We start from the raw sequence: 22844 nt of genomic DNA, 5'->3' as shown, positions 1-22844 counted from the left end.
AATGTAGGCAACATTTTATCATTGCCTACAATTAGGCGCATAAATATCTTTTATATTTTATTGTATATGGAGTTTACGACTACAACAAAATCTATATGACTTCACTAAGTCAGCTAAAGCAGCATAACATATGAGCAGAGACGAAAAAAAAGACGAGCGGTTCCAACATAGTAATATCAGCGTAATGCCTGCCATTTTTAAAGCATTTTTAAAAAGTATAAAGCAGAGAGTATAAAAAATCTTTAAGCGAGAATACAAACCTGCAACAAAATTACTATTTTTTCTATATTAATATTACTACACTGCATTATTTTTATTCTTAGAATCTTTCCTCAATCAACTGCCTTTTAAGTGTAGCCTTAAATATGGTGTTTTTGTGACCCGCAAAAAACTGTTGCAACAAATTGTAATTTTGCTTATATAATATAACTGTATTACATTTCAGTTAAAAATAGTTCGTAGAAAAAACAGTCCTTTCTTTACTACATTCAAAGCCCTGCACTACCATGCCACTACAGTTCTCCAGCCCCCTTGCGGTAGCTCTGTAATTATTTTCCTGCCATAACTACGCTACCAACCAAATACATATTTATTTCTTTATGTACTCACACTCTTTTGGATTTCTATTGCTCGCGCTCGTGCGCTCGTGTCAGCTTCTATTTTGTACTGTTTCTTTTTGCTTTGAAGCTTCACAATAGCGCCAATTGCAAGCTATTAATTTAGCTATTTTATGCGTGTGAATATGAGTGGCAAATAAGGTCGGCAACACAAACGAGTATACGTAAATATGAGAGTCGTCTAAATATTCCATATGTGGTGAGTTGACTGGAGGATTAAAAGATTTCACGAGTATATAAAGTTCAATCGGGAAGCGGTGTAAAAAAGACGCAAGCTAAAAACTACTGAAAATAAAGAGCACTTTCATTTGGTGGGAGAACAAAAGTTTCAACTTAACAAGATTTTAATACAGCAGCGACTTTTTTGAAAAACGAATCATACTAGATACATTAGTCTTTAAAACTAACGAAGTTGCAGTCTGATGAAAATTAGAAGTCTAGCAAGATGAGCGTGAATATTGTGCGCCAAACCATTAGAAACTGAAAGCTGTATTTGTTTGCTAAAAAGCGCACGAATAATAGACGCTAGATGGCGTAAGAATAGTAAACAACTCTTTGGCTCAGTAAGCGCTGTTTAGACTAGAATTTAAAATAATAGAACTTACAGTATTTGAAATAACTGCCAATAATGGCTTTCAGCTTGTCACAGCTCTTGAGCGCTCACAGGTTTGAGCGTTAACATGAAAGTTTAATGCAAAAGTAAGCTTGAGCCATCTGTAGTCTAAAAGTTGCTATTGTGTTTTAACAAATCCGGACACTCGAAAGAACTAGTGTGAATGCATAGATAATAACCGCAAATAGTATAGAGAAACTAACTCAAGCTTTACAAGTCTAAAATATAAACTAAAAACCCTTTAGTGTTTTAAGCAAGCAAAATATTATGAGCAGCAGCTTTTGCTTGAAATTTGAACACATCCCTCACTGCATGCTAGTTAGGCGCTTTATAAACATAAAACTTTCACACAGAAGCTTATCGCGTCATAAAATCCAAGCAGCTAAATAAAAAGTACAATTACCGTTGCATATGTAGACGTATAGAAATTGTAGAATGGTGACACTGGGTGGCTGGTGTGTACATACATATGTATGCGATCGGATTTCGCTTTATGGGTGCTATCAATTGCGTTACGGTAGCAATGCGGGAATTTGATCTAACTGTGAAAATAGTTGTAGTTCTGAGTGCGTTCATAGCAGATGGCATCTATATAAAAGTTATAAAATTATGGCTGTGTTATTAAATATTTTTGTGTTCCAATGCTACGATGCCATTTTATCTGCTATGCAGAGACATACAGCTTGTGTAATGCTTTTGGTTGGAAAAATTGAAAATACATTTTAAAACATAAAATGAAGAAAGGTTATTGCTTTTGCAATATATTTATAATACAGTATATATACATACACGCTTACATGTGTAAGCCAGCATAGAAGTAGACAAATGCGCTCAAGCGTGTTGTAAATATTATCAAAATTTATGTAAGTGCCCGGAGCAACTTTCGCACGCAGAGTAGGCATATAAAATGCTAATGCGCCTTAATATATGTTAACTATATTGCCTCAATTCTATGCGCGCATGAATTGTAGCAAATAAATGAGATTTTCAGGTGTGTGTATGTGTGTGTATGGGTGTAAGTAAGAAATGAACTCAACGAAGCGCCTTGAATGGTGATTTACAAAGCGTAACAACAAACCAATTGTGGGAACACTCGCGCAATTAATGAAGCAAATAGACTTGTATGGTTTAATTTCAATCTTAATGCCAATTTTAATGGAGAAAATAAGCGTCTGCTGAGCACGAAAGGTTTTTCAAGCTGACAAAAAATAATGAAAACAAAATTTAACAAATCGGATTGCAGTCATGATTCAATTATATAAGGTTGTGTTGATACGGAGCGTGCTTTTGACATTATGAAATAAATTACTTTACACAAATTGTTGTTTTTGGGCCAATGACACAACCGAATATGGTTGAATCATGGATTGTAATGAAAATATTTTCCTCATTTCAAAATACAATTTAATGTACTGTACTGTAACTTGTAAACTTTTTTTAAGAAGTCAAAAAAGTTAAAGGCTTGAAAGGAAGCTTCCTGTGGTGCAGCTTGTCAACGAAAGCTCGCATCATAATTAATAACATTGTGAAAGCTTATGCGAAAGTTTAGCTATTTACATTTTTTAGTCTCAATTATATAAAGATTTATTACCAAAGTTTTAAAGGGGAATTTTAAGAACTAACTTTTGTAAATATTTTATAATGTTCTCTCGCCCAAATCTACAAATCATTTTAGGTGAGAACTTGCAATTTTTCTAGCAGTAAAAGCTTTGAAGTGAAACAAATTTGCTCCACATATATATATAAAATTTTAGCAAAATATTCAGAGTTTCAAACCAAATAGAGTATTTTAAATGTGAGAGCTTTTAGCATAAATATAAAAGGTGGACAAATCTTTTCTAAAACTTGTAAAATTAAAGCTTTTAGTTTTAATTGACTTAGAAACCTTTTTTTTTTAATTATAACACATTTTTTATTTTTTAACACGTTACACAATTTCTTACTCTAGAAGCAGATATATTAAACTTTTTCCCAACATATTTTATTTAAAAAAACAAAATTTCTAATATGTGCATTGTGATTTTGAAAATATAAATTTTTTAAAAACAAAAATATAAGAGTTTAAAAAAAATTTTTAATAATAAAAATATAAAAATATTAAAACTAAAAAAAAAGCTTTTGAAAAATTGTAGTAAAAATATTTTTTAGTAAAAAAATTAAAAATTTTGCTTAATAAAAAATATAGATTTTTAATTCATTAAAATAAACCAGTTTGAAAACTAATTTTTTATGATTTAAATTTTTGTGAAGAAATAAAATTTTTAATTTAAATTTATTAACAAGTTACAGAATTTCTTACCCTATATAAAAGCAGAAATATTAAACTTTTTCTCAAAGGTTTTATTTACTAAAAGCACATATTTTAATTTAAAAGAAAAATTTAATAAAATATTTGTGACTTTGAAAACACAAATTTTTAAAAAACTAAAATATTAAAGTTTAAAAAAAGTTTTTAAAGAAAAAAATATATAAAAAAAATTTTTAAAAATAATTATAATAAAATTTTGAAAAAAAAAATTTTGGAAAAATCATATTAAAGAAAAAATTTTAAAAGTAAAAAAAATAAACCAGTTATAAAACAAATTTGTGTAAAAGAAATAAAATTATAGACAAAACATAAAGATTTTTATTTAAAAAAAATAAACCAGTTTAAAAAACAAACTTTTGACGATTTAAATTTTTGTGTTATAGAAGTTCATACTCTAGAAGCAGAAATATTAAACATTTTCTAAAAATATTTTTAGTAAAACAAACCATATTTTATTAAAACAGAAGAGTTTCAATAAAATATTTTTAATTTTGAAAAATAAAAACGATAATATTGAAAAATCATAGTAAAAAAAACATTTTTGAAAACAAAAGCATAAAAAATGTTGATAAATAAAAATAAAGATTTTGATTTCAAAAAAATAAACCAGCTTAAAAAATTAATTTTTGATGATTTTAATTTTTGTTAAACAAATAAAATTAGAAATTTAAAGTTTTGTGATAGAAATAAAATTTGAAATTTAAATTTTTGTGTGAAGAAATTTAATTACAAATTAATTAAAAATGTTAATGCACAGTAAATAATCCTGAACTTTATGCGCCTATAGCGTATATAGATTATCCACAAATTTTCCTTACAAATTTCAAATTTTCAGCTACAGGTCAACTAATTTTTACTTTGTAGTCATTAATTTTTATCCACAACAAAAGACATTGTTTTCCCACACTATGCTTTGATCTTAAAACAATATTTTGTTATTTAGTTTTCTTTTTAACCTTTGATAAATCAGCAAACCATTTCCGCACATTTTTTCAAATAAACTTCAATCAAAATATTAGCTTATGTATTAGGGCAAATATCTGAGCAATGTATCATAACATCAAGTTTTTTTCAGCGGCCGGCAATTCGCTCGAAATTTACGGTTGACAGTAATACTTCAAATTGAGTGATGAGCATTAATGCAAAAACAAGACCTAAGCAAACAATAACGAAATAAGCTTATGAAGAAGTGAGCAACATAAAAAAACCCACAAAAAAAGTCTGAATGTTTAGCATTCAGCCGCTTTGGCGCGGTTAAATTAGCGCATTAATTTGGAGAGTTAAACAACTAGTGTAAGCAAAAATTTTCGGATATAAACAAAACCGCTCAACGCCCACATTTTTCTATGCACAACAAAGTCGCTACGGTTTTCATTAGAGAATTTTAATTATAAACATTTTTTTTAATTTGTCTGATTTCGTTTATCCGCTGAAAATCCGCTGATTCACTTGTTAAATTGCCTGTGCTGTGGTTCAAGGCCACTGCAGTTGACCTTTATAACTGTCAATGTTTACGGCTAGGTTTATATGTCAATTGGTGCCGACATTGGCATTAAATGTTGTGTACGCCGCGATGCTTATCGCCAAAAGCCACACGTGGCATGCCGCAAAACTAATTATTGGTAATGCTTCTAGATTAATATTATAATGTTTTTTTTTATTGAATTTCGTAAACAAAACTATTTACCAGTAGCGTCGGTGAGTCAGTGCGCTGTTGACGGCAATTAATCACAATTCCGAAATATGCTTAAAAACGCTTTGGGTTTTCAGCAATTTGTGCTTCAATGGATTAAATTCGAAATTTTATTAACCTTTAGTATTTAATATTTTTATTGCCTTTTCTATAATTATTTTTTCTAAATAAATATTTTTTCATTCACCACACTAACTTAAAATCATTTTATATGCGGCGCTACTTTTGAATTTAAATTTTTAAAGGGTTGTTTTTAGGGTTGTCTTCGCGGCACGTCTAAACGCGTACGCTTGCCATTATCAACTGAAGAACTGATGAAGCGCACAGCCAACAGCAGCCAGCAACAAAGCGTCAATTGCGTCTGGTCGCCCACAGTGGCATAGCGTCTGGCTGCGTGCTTGCAACAAATGACAGAGCAAAAAGAAGAAGGCAAAGTCAAAATATAATAAAAACGAACGCATAGACGACAACCGCAAATACACGAGTTTCGATGTGTTGGCGTCGGCCGCAGCAGCGCGTTAGCATTATGGCGGCAAAGCAAAACAATTCCGGCAACAACAGAATTCGTTTGAATAAACAGAAAGACGGACTGCCGAAATTTATGAATGAAAAGCTTTGCGGCGTTATTGTTATATTAAAAAAAAAATAAAGCTCGCTGGTTCAGAGCTTTCATGCGTTGGGTGCTTTAGAGCTTTCAGGCGTTGAATAAACTTTGGCGTTAGGTTCGAAAATAGCAAAAGAATATCTCAAAAAAGTAACACAGCATGTATAGGGTCTACCAACAAGAACGGCGTGATGTTAAAATGAAATTAAACACTCAAATTGGGCGTAAACCTTGGACTTCAAAAGTCTTCAGAAAACATTATCTAGAGCCGTTAAATCGCATGACCTTGGCGGCCATTTGACTGGACCTTTTCTCGAAATTTTTGAGTCGCCAAACTTTGCACGCAATGTGTCCTTGTTTAGATGTGAAATAGAGCTCGTCTGGGACGAGTTTATTAAATTCCGGGGGAAAAAAGTCGCTAAACTCGTATTATAAGGGTCGCTATTGCGGGCAACGATATTTCTTGACTCATTTCAAAAGCAATAAGGCCCGATGATGCCGCCATATCCAAAATCTGCAACAAACGGTCAATTTTTGGGGATGCAATTGAGTTTCCTGAACCGCACGAGGATTAGACTCACCGCAATAGCGACAAATTTGTTTTTGACGAAGTCATTAAGCCAGAAATGGGCGTCATTTTTTTTTTTGCGTGAAGAGCTCTTACAGTAGCCACCGGAGTACATGAATTTGCATAATGATATCAAACAATTTCCAAGCGTTGTACCAAAGTGAAACGTGTCATAATGAAATGGCAAAACCTACTGAACACACTGACAAAATTTTAAACAAATGCGTAAACAAACAGGCCGCCACGAGCTGTCAAAACCAAGTCATCCCTATTGGTAGATGCGTTTATTGAATACGAAGACCACAAAGCTCAAAATGCTTCCATTTTTTTTTATTTTTACGAGTCAATATAGTCTTAATTCATTTAATTAATAACTTGGGTCTCAGTTCATATTTTGTTCTCTATACCGAGCTGACTCTTACTATATATGAGCCTGCTACAAGTCCCGAATGTGCGAAATTGTACGTTCTAAATCTTATATTTAATTAAAGTTCACTTTTTTTTCATTTCCGCTTACAATTTTATTTCTGTAAATAAATAATTGAATAACTTAAGTAAGAACTTAAATTAAAAGCTAACGCTGTGCACTATGCAACACGTATCTGGTCCTATCTAATTCGAAGTTTATAAGCAGTCTCCCGCATTCGAAATCTCCGCTTGAAGCTTTTGCAATACTTGAGTAGAATTCACACACTAACACTTAACTAGATTAAAACCTAAAGTTTGTTTTCCCCCTTCATCTAATAGTGCGAGAAAGTGCGGTGCTGATGAAGTTGCGGCGCATGCTTCGCTGCTAAATTGGCCGCCTGCGCGAATATTTGTTCGATTTCCGAATCCGATAGGTTATCGAAAAGTCCAGCCTGCTGTTGCTGCTGCTGATATTGCTGTTGTTGCGCCGTAGCGACTGGTGGCAAGTAAGCTGTGGGAGAAAAAATAATAATTCATAGTCCGCCTAAAGTCTTAATAGTCACTTCGTGTTTTTTTTTTCTTACCCTCTCCCGGCGAGCTGCCATAGGGCGGCAATAGAGTTAACGCTGGGCGATTGACGCTAGGTGGGCCATAGGAAAGTATTGGTCTCCAAGGCTCTTCAGCTCCTTGTACAGCGGGAAATTCAGACTCAGGCTGTGGTGCAGCGATGGGCCGAATGTTGGGGATTTGCGGTGCTGCCTCGGCGCTACCGCCCTCCGGTCTTTGCGAACCGGGCAACGGTACAAGTGGTGGAAACTGCGCCTCCGGTTGCACTGGTATACTTACGAAGGTAGGTGCTTGCTCAGGGCGACGTGGTGGTTGCACACCGATAGGAAAAATAGGGTTGGGGTTCGAAGCCGTGGGACGTACCGCTGGTATGCTCACTGTGGGTGTAGTTGGCACAGCTGGCGTTGTGGGAACAGCAGGCACTGCGGGTATGCTAGGAAAAGCTGGTGCTGAGGGGAATGTGGGAATGGCGGGTAAAGCGGGCGCTGGCGGAAAACTGGGCACAGCAGGGAAACTCGGTGAAACCGGTACGGCAGGTATAGCAGGTATTGCGGGCACAGGCGCGGCTGGCACAGCGACAGGTATACGTTGCGGCTGAACGAAGCTCGTCTGGAAATAATGAGGATATTGATGTAGCGGCTGTACAGATGTAAAGGGATGAGTCGTGTGTTGTACTTGCACAACAGAGTGAACCGGTTGAACCGGGTGTACTGGCGCTAAAGCTGGCACTGGTTGCAACGGTTGTAAGGGTTGCACTGGTTGAAGCGGCTGTACTGGTTGCAACGGTTGCACAGGTTGAAGCGGTTGCAATGGTTGAACAGGTTGTAACGGCTGTACCGGTTGTAAAGGTTGTACCGGTTGCACTGGGTGCACATGAGCCACCGGTTGAACGGGGTTAAGATGCGGCACAGCTGCCACTGGTTTTTGGGGGAAACGAGGATAATTTACGCTGTAAGAAGAAACGACAGCGCCACCAGGACGCAAAACGAATGACGAAACAGGAGCAGCAGATGCGACGGCGGGCGCAACAGGTGCCACAGCGGGTGCAACAGCGGGCGCAAATGGAGTCACATGCAAATGCGGTAATGTCTGCACAGCGGGAGGCGCAACAGCGTGTACACCGGTTGCAGTACCAAAACTAATAGCGGTGTTACCTAAACCTATGTTAGAACCAGCATATGAGGCGACAGGAAACGCGGCAGGACCAGCGGCAAACTGTTTAATATGGTAGCCACCAGCGCTTGGATACTTAAATATGGTGGGCGCATGGGCATGTGCGGCATAGACGGGTCCGTGGGCATAGGCAGGCGCTTGAGCGAAAGCTGGCGCAGTAGCGTATACGGGTGTATGAGCGTGCGCATGAGGATGTGCAGCTACGTTGGAAAAGGCGGAGGCGTCTGGCAAATTCAAACTGTAACCATAATGTGCCGCATAAGATTTAGGCCAGTATGCGGCTTGCGCAGCATGTGCACCATAGCCTAAGCCGCCATTGTAGTAGATACCACGTTTATGTACATCCTTGCCAACATCTTCCTTGCGCTGCAGCTCAGCGTGCGCTGATGACGATGATGAGGACTCTGACTGTTTTTCTGATTTCGCTTCAATTGTCGCGTCCTCAGTTTTCTCTGCTACTAACTGTATTTCCTTTTTTTGTACACTTTCCACAGCGCGCTTCTGACCGTATCTACCAAGAGGACGAAATTTCACGGCGTTGCTAGAAGCAATAACTGCCAATAGCGTGAGCGCTATTAATAAATTCACTTTCATCGTTGCTTAACACAATTGTGCGGTATTATATAACACTTGCAGCTGCGTTTAATTCAAGTTTATTTTACAAGTCTCACGTCTGTTGTGAAGTAACGTGCGCACTCTTAACCACGACGCGTACGCGTCTGCCTTTCGTTCAACAATAAAATGGACTTCCTAAGCAGATGTTGTATTTATAAAGCGGATGTGCAACTGCTGGACGGTGGGTGGTTGAGCGCACTGCACACGGGTATTGCATGCGTCGAAGAGGCATTTAAGCGTACATACATAACAATGGCTCTCCAACCGCCGTTTTGCTACAGCCCGATTTTGCAATCAAAGTCCAATCGAAGACGTACGTGCTCAATCGCTAATGTATGCCTGCTTTTAATTTGCATTTTTTGGCCAGAAAACTATGTAATCATAGTTAAATTCCAACTGTTGTACCCCGGAACGTCTCAATCATACGGCTCAAACAAGTAAAACACACGACAGCAGCTAATCAAGTAGCTGTTCAATCAGCCAATACGCTAATCAGTTTAAGCTGCGCTTAAGCGCGCCTTGTCCAACCAATAATACATGCTTCACACGTACTTGCGGTTACTCACTTATAAATATTTCGACGCTGTTAGGCCGTTGGTCTTCTGGGTCTGCATTTAAGTTGACTTTTTTCTTTTTATTACTTTTATTTCACTTACACTTCCACCAAGTCTATATATTTCACTGCCTATTTTTCAATTTGTAGTCATCGATGGCACTGACTTGACAACTTCGGTCGCTGCATTGCCCTTGATTGGCATTCTTCGCGCAAAATCGAAAGTGCGCTCACTTTATTTGTTATTTTTGTTAGCTTCACAAAACTTTATACGTACGCAATTTCGGTTCCACGGCAGAAGCTATAAATGTGGTTTTCTCACGCACTTATTTTATTAATATATACTTAATATAGATATTTATTATGCAGGAACATTATTATTTCATAGATAACATAGAAGATACACTCGTATGCCACAATTGGAACAGGTGCTAGCGAGCGAATTTATAAGCAAAACCTGATAATGGTTGTCGAATTTGCTCTTGAAAATTTGGGAAAAATTCCACACAAATTTCGCGAATTCCTCAAAACCCTCACTTATCTGCTGAAGATCTTTTCGTAAATCTACCTCGAAGCATACGAAATAAAAGCGAAGTCAAAGCCATTAAAAAGCTTAATGATGTCAACTTGCGTCAGTTGGCCAATGACGAGATCTAGGGCAAACAGTGCTACGATTTGCTTGCCAAGTAGTCAAACCAGCAGCTGTGCTCCAGTTCGCTGAATTATATCAGCAGCCAAGACACTTGGTATCTCAATGTTTTGTAAACAAATTACAACATATACGTACAAGTATAAGAGATATGGATAAAAACCATATATCGAGCACACGTTCGTATATACATCATAAAAGTGAAGAAGCACAAGCCAACAACAAAAACTAAATACCAGAAGACACAAAAGCCTAAGCAAACAACGCCTACAACTACCAGCGTACATTAGCGGCGTGGTTTAAAATTCTATGCACATTGGCGCACGGCGGAAGTGTCGGCATACTGAGCAGTACGCGTGCGCGCACGCTTAGCTACGCCCAAAAACTAACCGCAGCAATAAAAGCAATAAGTGTTAAGCGCACCACCAATACAGTAGACAGCAATAACAAATTTGGTTAGTTATCACTAAATCGATGTTTATTCAATGTAAAATCTACGCAGTTTGATTTGACGAAATTTGATTTTTGTAATTATGCAGTTTGAGCGGTACGTTGCAGGAAGAGCGCGGTTAATAGTGCTGAGGTGAATATTTGTGTGACGGCAGTGAAAGCTTAAAATTCCTACAACCCTCAATAATTTAGCATTATAATTGCATTTTAAAGTGTTAGCATTTTTTGCAAATTCGGTTTGCTGGAAATTTGCTGGGAGTTGCCGGTAAATGTAAATTAAAAGCGTAATTCTCATATGAAATATTATTATATAAAATTTTTATGAAAAACAGTAAAATTATTGTACTTTTTTATATTAGTAGAGTATTCAGGCTGAGTTTTCTATTTTATTCAATTTTATTTTTATTGAAAATTAATAAATTGCGCTTTGCTTTATACTTATAATTTAGATAAGGATTAGCTTGTAAAAGCAGAAATTGTAATTTCCTTTTTGATTTCTTAACAATTTATTGTTTTAAATCATTTTTTCATGAAAGATCACGATTTTTATGAAAATTTATCACAATTTTTTTCCTTAATAAATTTATTACATATTGCTTTTACCTTATTAAATTTACTGCATGAGAAATAATTTCAAAAAATATTTTTAAAAATTTAGGTTTTGAATTAAAATTAGCGAAAATCTAAAATATTTTATTTTTTATTTTTTTTTACCATAAGTAGGTAAAATGTTTACTATTACGCTTACTTAGAAATATATATTAACTATTATTTCACCCACATTAACGAAACACGATTTTATTAGCCAAAAATCAATCTAAAAAAAACTAAGCCAATTTTCAATTTAATGCTTCTAAAAAACTACACACACTATATAATTTACAAATAACCTCAAATATTTGTTGGCTGCGCAAATATGTGCATAAAGCTGCTTGCACTTAATGTAACGCCGGTAAAGTATTTTCCAATAAATTGATAAACTTTAATGCTAAATATAACTAATAAACACTGAATGCACATGCAAGAATCCTACGCTTGCTGTTTAAAAGCGCTTTTGCTCTCGAGAGCATCGTCGGCAGTAGCTGCTCTTTGCGCTACATTTTGCAACGCACTTTCACTTTAAATTTACACTTTTTGAATTCATTACGGCAAACACTAACACATACACACATTTCAACACAAAAACACTTGATAGATCGCACAAAAATTCACTTATCACTTTAAAAAGAACGGATGCTAAAAAAATACTAAAGCAGCTGACAGTCACAATACCGTGGCTGCTGCGCAAAGCACAGGGTGCGTTAGATGCTGATGTTAATGTTAGAATTTCTATATGAAGCAAAACAGAATTAATATATTTGTTAAATATTTTGTAGGTTTTAAAGATATTAATATACAAACTAATTAATAACATTATATTAATAATAAAGTTAGTTGTTAACATAACTTGACAACTAAAAATTATATATATTTATATTAATAAGTATAAAAGATTAATTTAGATGGCTTATTATAGCTATAATATAATATATTTATACCAACTTTCAAAAAATGGCAACGCTAATTTAAAAATAACGGCCTCATAATAATTTATTTAAAAACCAATGACGCATATTAAGCCCACCAAAAAAGCATACGTTGCAATTATATAACTTTTGCATCAAATACTAACGCTTATTTGAAAATAATATGTCTATATATTTGTGACCTTATCAACATTTCCAAATTGTTATTGTTGCTTGTACAAATTTGGTTTTTGGCGTTTGGTATGTGCTTAATTTCTTTCTTTTCGTTTTGTTTGTGTATGTGGCTTTGTTTTTATTTTAGTGTGACAAGTGCTCGCACATACATGTCATAAATTACGACTGCGCCCATAAAAGCTATGATATGCAGCTAAAATTTCACCTTTATTTGGTTGTGTGCTACAAGAAATTATATCATACATATGTACATGCTTGCGGCATTCGTAATTTTAAGCACGAATCAAATGCATACAAACACACACATAGTATACAAAAGCGCATATATGTATAATACTTTACTAAATTTAGACAAATATTGTAGTGTCACACTGTGTCTGCAATGCATGGCGTATGAGTAACATGAATTGTAAATAAATGAAAATTATTTGACAGTAGAACGCGGTAATTAACGATTTCACATTTCTGACTAATATTTAAGTGAGTGTGGTGTAGAAAACTAAAGAAAATACTTATTTCAAAAATATAAATTTTACTGCAGCATGTAGTAGCCTCCTACACAGTGCCTTTATTTTGAAGGTACTATAAAGCCTTTGCTTCCACGATATATTATATTAACAGAAGGTAACATAATGTAGGATACACCTAAGCCTCAGCCAGATTTTTATGGCAGTTTTTGTTGTATTAATAACAACATATTACTGTTAATTTTATAAATTGAGAGCTTTCAAATATTACTTTTGAAAAAATAAGTCATAAAAAATTGCTTAGTTAACGGAGTTTATTTTTTTCTATTGTTCAAGTACATGACATATTTGCGCCTGTTCAAAAGTGGTATGTGAGTATGTATGTAAGTATCTCAACTCATAGTTGTGCGTCCATAAATATTACTTCTTCAAACTTTATAAGTTTATGCAGAAGCATTAAATTAGCGCTCGTATAAACAATTAGTCTACGTGTACTGATTTTAAATACACATTTTCGAATGTTTCTTTTTTTTTTGTATATTTATATATGAGTATTACAAAAAGTTTTATTAAATATTTTTGACGCTTAGAAATTGCGAAATTTGCATTAACCTGCATTAAAATGCTAACGTAAACTGCATTTATTAGTTCAGGTACACCGATAATTTGTAATTCAAACCACAATTGGATTTAGTTTTATTAGCATTTATATAAAATAGAGTATGTACGTGGGAAAGTTGAAACAAGAAGGTCGCGCCACTTGACTAAGCTTAACTTGCTTAAGCGGTCAAAAATTAAAAGTTGACTTAGCTGTAACACAATAAAAAATCAATGCACATTTCAGTTTACAAATCACTTTTATTTGGTCATATGGTTAAAAAAAAAGTCAAGTTTTTGTAGTTAAATATTTAAACTTAAATATTTATTTAATAATGTGTATGTATGTTTATAAAAGCTTCAAAGTTTATAGCTTAAAACCTGAGTGTATGCTCACAATGCCAAAGGTCAAATTTTCGTAATACACCAACTCGAAGCCAGCGTCCTCAATCATCTTTTTGAACTCCTCTTGCTTCGGAAATTGCCTAATGCTCTCAACCAAATATTGATATGGTTGCCATTGTCCGGCCAAAATTTGTCCCATCGGCGGTATGACCTGAAATGAATATTGATCGTACATCCACTGCATTACACCATTTGTCAGATGGCTAAATTCCAAACACATAAATCGTCCGCCTGGTTCCAAGACGCGGTAGGCTTCACGCAGCACCTACAAAATAAGTACACAATTAAGAATTACACAATACATTATTTGGTGTCACAACAAAAGCGCAATTTGCCGCATGCCTTAAATACGTTTCTGTTCATGCAAATAGCATACAAAATCGCAACAATAAAAACCAAAACCCACCTTATCAATATGCGTACAATTGCGTATGCCAAATGCGATAGTGTATGCATTAAAAGCATCATTTTCGAATGGTAATTGCTCCGCATCGGCTTGTTGCCAATTGATGCTTATATCTGGCAGGTGTTCTTCGGTTAGCAATTGACGTTTGGCACGCTCTTTGCCCACATCCAACATATGTTGATTTATGTCAGAGATAGTTACATAGCTATGGCGTTTCAGTTTATTTTCTTTCGCGGCCAGTTGACGTATATAACGAAAAGCAATATCGCCCGTGCCGCCTGCCATATCTAATAGACGTGTGCCATGCATGGGCGCCAAATGATCCATGAACACATCCTTCCATATGCGATGTATGCCAGCGGACATAACGTCATTCATTAGATCGTAGGAACTGGCCACATCCTCAAATACCTTGTGCACTGCAAAGTTGTATATGGAAATTTGTAAAACTTTTACAGCCTAATATTGTTTTGGTGCTCACCTTTCTGATCCTTCTCACTTTCTTTCACCTTTTGAAAACCGAAATGTGTTGTGCGTTCCTCAGACGACGCTTGCGGAGCGTCGATTTTGTCAACATCAACTGCGCCTGATACAGCAGCTGCTTGCACACTTTTTCTACGCAACTGTGTTAATAATTTCGTGCAGCTTTCATTGATATTTCCACACTTTATGGTATTAGTTATAAAGTTCGTTTTCAAACTTCGCGCAAGATTCATTTTCGTATAACTTCTACTTTTTACGTAAAAAATAATAAAAATAAATGGATGCCGTTGAACAGCTGTTTTCGCAGAACAGCTGAGTTGCAATGAAAACCAGAGAACGTATATACAGAGAACGTACGTACTTTCTCTGTTTTTAAATTTTATTTTTCAATTTCTACCGACAGATGGCAGTACGACTACATTTATAACCGTCAAAAAATGTCAATGTTGAATTAATATTGTAATTTTAATAATAATTATTATAAAAAAAAGAAAAATACCAAAAAAAAATAAATATATAATAAAAAATTAATCTAAAAAAAATAAATATATAAAAAAAATTAATCTAAAAAAAATAAATATATAAAAATAAATAAATATATAAAAAAAAATTAATCTAAAATAAATAAATATATAAAAAAAAAATTAATCTAAAATAAATAAATATATAAAAAAAAATTAATCTAAAAAAAATAAATATATAAAAAAAAAAAATAAATATATGAAACAAAATATATATAAAAAAAATTAAACTAAAAAAAATAATAAATATAAAAAAATATGAACAAAACTAAATATATAAAAAAATTTAAAAATTAGTGAATATTTTTTGTAACAAAAAAATTAAAATTAAAATAAAAAAAAAAACAAAAAGAAACAAATAAAAATTATTGTAACAAAAAAATAATTAAATTAAAAATTGTATAAAAAAAATTTAAATAAAAGAAAGTTAAAATAAAAAAAAAAGTTAAAATAAAAATAAAATAAAACATAAAGAAAAAAATTAGAGAACGATTTTTTTGTAAAAAAAAAATTAATATAAAAAAAAATTAAATAAAAGAAAATTAAAATAAAAATAAAAATAAAATAAAACTTAAAGGAAAAAAATTAGTGAACAATTTTTTTGTAACAAAAAAAATTATATAAAAAAATTTTAATAAAAATAAAATAAAACAGAAAGAAAAAAATTAGTGAAGGATTTTTATGTGAAACAAATAAAAAAATAAAATAAAAATTAGGGAAAGATTTGTCGCCGAGGATGAGCTAAATGAGATCTAGGACAACTTAATGAGACGGGCGCAAGAATGAGACAATTTCCGTTACCTAGATTGGGATTATCGTGTGAATAACTCACGAACATAAAATTATAAAATATGCAAGTGAGTAACCGATTTTTTCGGAGCTCTTAAATAAGTTCGGCAATAAGTGACCAAAAATTGCCGACATATCGCGACTTAAAACCGACAAGTTGGGTAACCGCAAAGACTTCAAAGAATCTATGCGCAACTTTTTCAAGTCTGAAGTCACACTTTTGTACCGCCCAATGGTATTCACCGCCGTTGCTGTTCAATACAAACACTGTATCTATAGTTCTCATATTATGCTCTGAATTTATTGATTTATATGATTTGTTTTATTATTTTTTATTAGCAATAATTTCTGATATATGTATGCATGTATTGTATGTGGTATGTATTTATGTATAGTAAATTGTAATGTTTAAGTTTAAAATTAAATACATATTACAAAAACAAAAAAGTCCATTGATAAGCGTTTTCATTTATATGAATCATAGAATCATTTCTCTTTGCAAAAAACTTGGCATTTTAGCAAATTCATTTCCGCGAGGCAGTTGGACGAAATGAATTTGCCATGTTTTAACATAAGGAATAATATTAATAGTATTAATACAAAATAACATTAGGTAACTATTTAAATACGAGACTACAAACTAAGAAGTTGGCGCATGTGAATCCTTCGTAAGGATGCCAACGTGCACGCGAAAAATACACATTTACATATGTAGTAGTATACATTAGCAACTTGTAGCGTACAAAGTGTTACTTTTGTACGCGCATAGCTGGATATGCACCGTTGCATATGCAAGTTGATTTCATATATATATTTAATTTTTTTATTAAATCTTTTTTTTTTACCACGCATATAATATAATAAATTTATGCATTGGTTTGTATATATATATATATATTAACATTTACAGTGTAGAAGTAATGCCAAGTCACGCCAAACACATATTTTATGCTGCATATATGTATGTGTGACAGCTGGTTTCATGACTTAAAACTAAGTGGCTGTTGCGCAGGCGCACTACAGCGTACATTTACAATCTAAACACTACGCACTAAAAGGTAAAGGGAACGTAAACGTAAATTTGTATGTCAATCAATCCTTTTCCATTTTTGTTTTGTGTGCAAACAGTCGCTGCTGATTTTACACACTTGCATGACTTAAGCCTTTTGCGCTTTTTGCGTCGTATTTATGTTTTTTTACACTCTTCTGCTCACAGCTTTCACTGCGCTCCAATTGTCATGTTAAAATCTTATAATTTTATGCAAAACTTAGATTTTCACCTCCTCAATGCGCTCTGCATCGGACTTGAGATCTTGCAGCAGCAGTTCGTGGCACGACTTCGGTATAAGCGTGCCGACAATCTTCTCACCTTCGGTGGTCTTCATGCGTATCACTTGCATTTTGTTGTTTGCATTGCGCATGGCCAACACCTGCTCGACGCGCGTCCAAACGGAGAGCACGGAACCGGCCAAAACGTAGTAGAGACGCTGGCGTAAGCCAACCTGTAAGAGAGAAACGTTCGTGAGCAACTGAAATAGTTGTGAAATGTGTATATGTGTACCAAAAAAAAAGCAACAATGATTTATTAATATTGTTTTTTATGAATTTGCAGTTTTCAAAAAAAAAAACACAAACAAAATGTGTTTCACTTGTTGTGCTGTGCTCCTACTTAATACTACCTTTTTCGGTCACTCACCTCGCATTCATTGCCCAAATTGACATTGCGGCAATTGCCGTTCCAGTAAGCGTGCGAACAGGTGTTCACCGATGCGTCATACTGTTGCGTCCAGTGTGGTTCCGCCTCCTCGCTGGGCACCTTCTTGTACTTCTTCTCCAACTCCGCCAATGATTCGTGGCGTATTTGCAGTCCCGTGTTGGGCCGATATACTTGATACATAATGTCTTTCTTGTTGAGACCCTTCTCCTTTTTCTTGCTATTGGATTGTTGTGGGGTCTGTGGCGTTTCAATTTCGACCGCGAGTATAGCGGTACGCTTGCCGTTGCGCACTTGATGCGAGACATAGAAACCCTCAAATTCGCTTACCAAATCAGCATATCTGTAAATAGTAAATGCAATTAATGGCAGCACAAAAATTGAGGTTATGTTTTGTTGCTTTGTATCCTTTGCAGCTCTGTTGCCCGTGGACTCGTTGCTGCGTTGGCCGGTATACGTTACTACTACTCACTTGTCAATAGCTTCCTGCCAGATCATGCCACGTTCCACACGTACCGTATGCAGTTCGGCGGGTGCTTTACCGGTGGCGTGTTTGCGTATGAAGCGCACAAGCTTGACGCGCGTCACATTTTCGCCGGCGGCGCCCAAATCTGTGAAAATACGCAAAAAAAACGAGAAATTTAATTTCCATAATTTTAAAATTGTTAGCAAACTCCATTGACCTACCCAAAATGCCCAAATCGAAGCGTCCACCGCGTTTCGCCTGATTGATGATGGCGTTCAGCGTGTCGGTGAAATATTTAAAAAGTCGATTCTGAAGCTCTACCGGCATGCCAAGTATGCGATTCAAGAACTTCGAGATATTATTGTACTCTTTGTCCAAACTCAAGACGCCCGGATTGGATTCACTATTCACTATAATACCCACACCGACTAGCGCGCCAGCAATGTCTTTGAAGAAGTCACCCTTATAGTCATTGGGCGGCGGCACCAGTGGCGACTCATAGCCCATGATTGTCTTCATCACCGTCTCCAGAGCGGTGCGTCCATATTTGTTGTCTATATTGAATTGTGATAAGTCGCGCGTCTCGGTGGCGCGACGATCGCCATGTGTTAGCGCACCGAGCGATTCTAAACGCTTCGCCACTGTCGAGGCGAACCGTCGCTCACCCGCCAAATCGGATATGAGAAATATGTACTCGGGTGCATTTACTTGATTGGAACGATGTGTACGTCCGAACTGTTGTATGGCGCGATCAGCGGACCACGGCAGCTCCAGTGTTATGTGCACACGTCGACGCTGATTGCGCACGCGCCGATCGCTCTGTAACGAAATACCGCTAGATGCCGCCTCTGAAATGATGGCCACATCCTTTTCGCCATCCATAAAACGTTGCTTCTCGGTGATATTGAGCGTCTCTAATGGCACATCCTGTTCGGAACGCGACTCATATTGTATAGAACCGTCATCGGACTGTACGACGCGTCCTTTGCGACCGGTCATTTCGGCCACATTGTCGGGACCGCCAAGTTCGTCAATCAGCTGATCGAGCGTGTTCGGTGGCAGGCGTTCGCCGAGTCTTTCAATTTTACGCAACAGCTCCTCTTTCATGCTGCAAGCACGCTCTATGGCGTCCTTCGGTGGTGGACCATAATTCAATTTGATGCCGTTAACACCAATTTGCGTAACGGTACCCTTCAGTTCTTGTTTCTTCTGCAGCAGGTCTTGTATGCGATCTTGTGTGGAGACTGGTCCTTTGCGTTTTGGCACCACCGCATTGGCAGCGGCTGTTACGCCGTTAGTGTTTGGGGCGCTAGCAGTAGTGACTGTTGTATTGGCGCTGTTGTTGTTGTTGTTACTACCGGCAGTTGGATCCTTCGGTTTTGCCTTCTTCTTGGCCTTCTTCTTCGAGCGCGCCACCCACGGATCATTATCACTGTCCGAGCCGCTGAAGAAGGGATTAAAGTCGGAGGACTCACAGCTGTCCGAGTGCGCTGCCGCATCTGACTCCTCAGACTCTGAGTTGGACATTTTGCAATCACTATCTTCCGATTCATTTTGCGAATCATCATCGGTATCATTCCACGAGTTTTTGCGCGTTTTCTTTGTACGTGCATCCTCACGCCCCAACTTGCGCTTGCTACCCGCAGTGCTGGATGATGAGGAGCAGGGTTCTTCCTTAATGCTCGCAACCTCACGTTTGCTGGTCACCTCCTCAATTATGCTTTGTATGTTTGTCTTCACATCGGCATAACCACCCAAGCCGAGTATGCGATTGATGCGGTTGCGATCGGGTGCGGGGAAATGCTTCTCCACCAGTGATTGAAAGACGCCCCTACGGGTTAAGCAACCGCATATAATACACAGAAATGCCACTGTTTATTTCATTATGCAGTACTTACTTTGCGGTGGACACGAAATCAGTCAGTTCTCCATCATCTCTCTCCAGTTGTTCGAGCGTGCGCGCCTCGCCCGTGGATTGCAGACCAATGACAACGCATTTGCCGTATTTAATCGCTTCGCGCGCCACCTGCACTGCATGATTCACCTTCGCCGCAATGCAGAGGTATTTGAAGAAACGTTGATGCGATGACCAAAACTGACCCCACATAGTTTTCTTCATGCGACTCTCGGCGTCTATGAGTTCGGCGGCTTCGGTGAATTTCTGCATAGCTTCGACCCACTGGCATGGAAAAAAATGAATGCATTAATTGCTTTTCAAAGCAATTGAGAGCAACGCGCGCGCTTACCAGCTCCACAGACTGATCGTAGACCTTGCGAAACTCTTTGGACAGCGCCACCTCCTCAATTTTGAATGTCACGCCGTGAAAGCTTAGCTGACGCGCTATATACATGCCACGCAATTTCATGTCCATAGCCACGATTTCCATAGCGCCAACGCCGCTGCAAATATTAAATGATACCTCGTTCACTTTTGGAAGAAAAACTTAGCAGTAAAGAAGGTCTGGAGTTGGGTCTGAAGTCGGAAAATTCATTTTTAGCAATACCACTTATGAGTGGTATATATAACGCCATATTTACCCACCATATTTTATGCCGCCACAAAAAAACGTTACTCTAAACAAAAGCATAAAATTAACTTACCGTTTCTCCACCGCCATAATGAAGTCATTAAATGCCGGAAATGTAGTACCCTGTCCCCAGAGCCCCAAACGCACCATATAAGCCATATTTTTGGGCTCCGAAGCGCCTGTGGCCGATGCGTAGACAACTCGCGCTCTTGGCAATTTATTTTGTAGCTCCAATACCGTTTGGCCCGTCTTCGTGGGCTTACCCGAGCCGACGGGACACAAATTCTTGGCCTTGTGACATTCGTCGAATATGATGAGGCCATCGAAATCTTCGCCGCACCACTGTAATAGCTGCTTTAAGCGTGATTTGTATTTGCCAGTCTTGTTATTGGATTCGCCGATGAGCGCTGAATATGTGCTGAATATAACGCCGCGCTTGCAATTGTTATTCACATCTGAAGAGATTTTTGCGTATTTGAACTGTGCAACGTGAAGCGAAACGCGTGTTAAATGTAGTCGAAATTTGAAAACACGTTATAAATAATATTTACTAACCTTATTCAGCGCATGCACTTGAATTTTGCTCGCGCCAATGTCTAACAAATCGCGCTCGGCGTCATACTTCAGGTCATTGGATACGGAAATCCAGAGCGCCTTTTTGCGCCCCTTCAGATAGTTTTCATAGATTATGCCGGCGATAGTACGACCCTTGCCCACACCGGCGCCATCACCTGCAGACAACAAAAACACAATTATAATTAATAATATAATATTTTCAAGTGCGCACGCGCATTACTACGCACTTACCAATCAAAAAGCCGGCGCGTGTGCCATCGGGCAGCATGTGATCGTGCGCCTGCGAGGCGTACGTAATGGACTCCAACTGCAGCGCGCTCAAATAACCGCTATTAATGGTGTCTGGTGGAATGGAGAGTTTGTAGTAAACATCACAGGGTTCGACGGAAGAGAGCGAGGCGGTCTCCACCACTGGATCGGGATGCTTTTTGCCCAGTTTCACTAAATATGCAAATATAAAAAACGAAATATTTTTAGACAAAGTAATATTTTATACTTTTGTGCGCGTGTAACTTACATTTGGCGGGCCAATACTCGGCGTAAGTCTCAGCAACGCCCATTTCTTCATAGTCCACCTCCTCCTCCTCAGGTGGCGCGGCGGTGACAGTGGCGGGCGCCATCTGTATAGAGAATAAATTAAATAAATTTTTTTTTATTTTAACAGTAAATTTACTCCACCTTCATCGGCTGCATGAAAAGCTGTGCCAGCACGTGATTCGGTATGCCGCTGGTAAGAAATGATGGATTAGCCGTGACCAGTGCTTGGATTTTCTGCATTATCAAAGCATTAGTCTTGGCTTGTGATGGCGCCGCGGTAGCGGGCGGATTGGCGTTAGCGGGCATGCTGGACGCGGCGGTTGGCGCTGAGTCATAGCCGAGGCCCATGCTCACTATAAAAAGAGTGGAAAGAAGCAAATACGAAAATAGGTGAAAGACATGTGTGTTTGAGAGACGTTAAATATTTTACTAAGGTATACATATATATCAGAGATAATTGCTAATACAATGAGTTTTGGCAAAGCAAATCATAAACGTTTTTGAAACCAAAATTAATAAATCTAAAAAAAATCTCAAAAAAAATTTACAAAAATAACATTAAAAAATCTAAAAACAAAAAAAAAACTTCCAAAAAAAATTTAACAAAAAAAATCTAAAAAAAAATGTAACAAAAAAAACTTTCATAAGAAAATCTAAAAAAAAAATATAACATAAAAAATCTAAAATAATAACATAAAAATTCTACAAAAAAAAAAATAACATAAAAAATCTATCAAAAAAAATTTCATAAAAAAATTTAAAAAAAAATTATGCAAAAACGTAAAATCAATGTTTTTATAATTCGGACATTAGAAGATTTTGTTGTTGTTATTTGTA

General features: G+C 36.4%; 4 protein-coding genes across 5 annotated transcripts in view; all 4 read right to left on the bottom strand.

The window, feature by feature from the left end:
• Lgr4 (Leucine-rich repeat-containing G protein-coupled receptor 4) overlaps window positions 1-5514 on the bottom strand; it is a 57629-nt gene extending 52115 nt beyond the window's left edge. The window contains exon 1 of the mRNA XM_014237534.3: window positions 5226-5514. The gene's annotated coding sequence lies outside the window, so the exon portion shown is untranslated. The remainder of the gene's footprint in view (window positions 1-5225) is intronic.
• Window positions 5515-6905: 1391 nt separating this feature from the next.
• LOC106619450 (serine/threonine-protein kinase WNK2) lies at window positions 6906-9274 on the bottom strand. The gene is made up of 2 exons (XM_014237536.3): window positions 7396-9274; window positions 6906-7322 (listed from the first exon to the last, which is right to left on the bottom strand). The coding sequence occupies exons 1-2, from the start codon at window positions 9143-9145 to the stop codon at window positions 7144-7146; spliced, it is 1929 nt and encodes a 642-aa protein (XP_014093011.3). The 5' UTR covers window positions 9146-9274; the 3' UTR covers window positions 6906-7143.
• Window positions 9275-13876: 4602 nt separating this feature from the next.
• On the bottom strand, window positions 13877-15195 carry Coq5 (ubiquinone biosynthesis protein COQ3, mitochondrial). The gene is made up of 3 exons (XM_014237535.3): window positions 14875-15195; window positions 14394-14812; window positions 13877-14252 (listed from the first exon to the last, which is right to left on the bottom strand). Exons 1-3 carry the CDS (start codon window positions 15107-15109, stop codon window positions 13950-13952), a joined length of 957 nt encoding a protein of 318 aa, XP_014093010.3. The 5' UTR covers window positions 15110-15195; the 3' UTR covers window positions 13877-13949.
• Window positions 15196-16460: 1265 nt separating this feature from the next.
• sno (strawberry notch) overlaps window positions 16461-22844 on the bottom strand; it is a 32742-nt gene continuing 26358 nt past the window's right edge. For both annotated transcript variants that reach the window (XM_036359385.2, XM_014237547.3), the window contains 11 exons: window positions 22149-22360; window positions 21988-22090; window positions 21702-21911; window positions 21450-21625; window positions 20968-21374; window positions 20613-20766; window positions 20265-20545; window positions 18588-20197; window positions 18373-18511; window positions 17883-18243; window positions 16461-17688 (listed from right to left, as the gene is read on the bottom strand). In XM_036359385.2, the coding sequence (XP_036215278.2) occupies window positions 17455-17688; window positions 17883-18243; window positions 18373-18511; window positions 18588-20197; window positions 20265-20545; window positions 20613-20766; window positions 20968-21374; window positions 21450-21625; window positions 21702-21911; window positions 21988-22090; window positions 22149-22360 (3887 nt within the window). In that variant the 3' untranslated portion in view covers window positions 16461-17454. The remainder of the gene's footprint in view (window positions 17689-17882; window positions 18244-18372; window positions 18512-18587; window positions 20198-20264; window positions 20546-20612; window positions 20767-20967; window positions 21375-21449; window positions 21626-21701; window positions 21912-21987; window positions 22091-22148; window positions 22361-22844) is intronic.

The sequence above is a fragment of the Bactrocera oleae genome, chromosome 5 (assembly GCF_042242935.1).
Source record: "Bactrocera oleae isolate idBacOlea1 chromosome 5, idBacOlea1, whole genome shotgun sequence".
In the NCBI taxonomy this organism is placed as follows: Eukaryota; Metazoa; Arthropoda; class Insecta; order Diptera; family Tephritidae; genus Bactrocera; species Bactrocera oleae.
The sequence above is the reverse complement of the archived record's forward strand: the minus strand, read 5'-3'. Positions and strand labels throughout refer to the sequence as shown.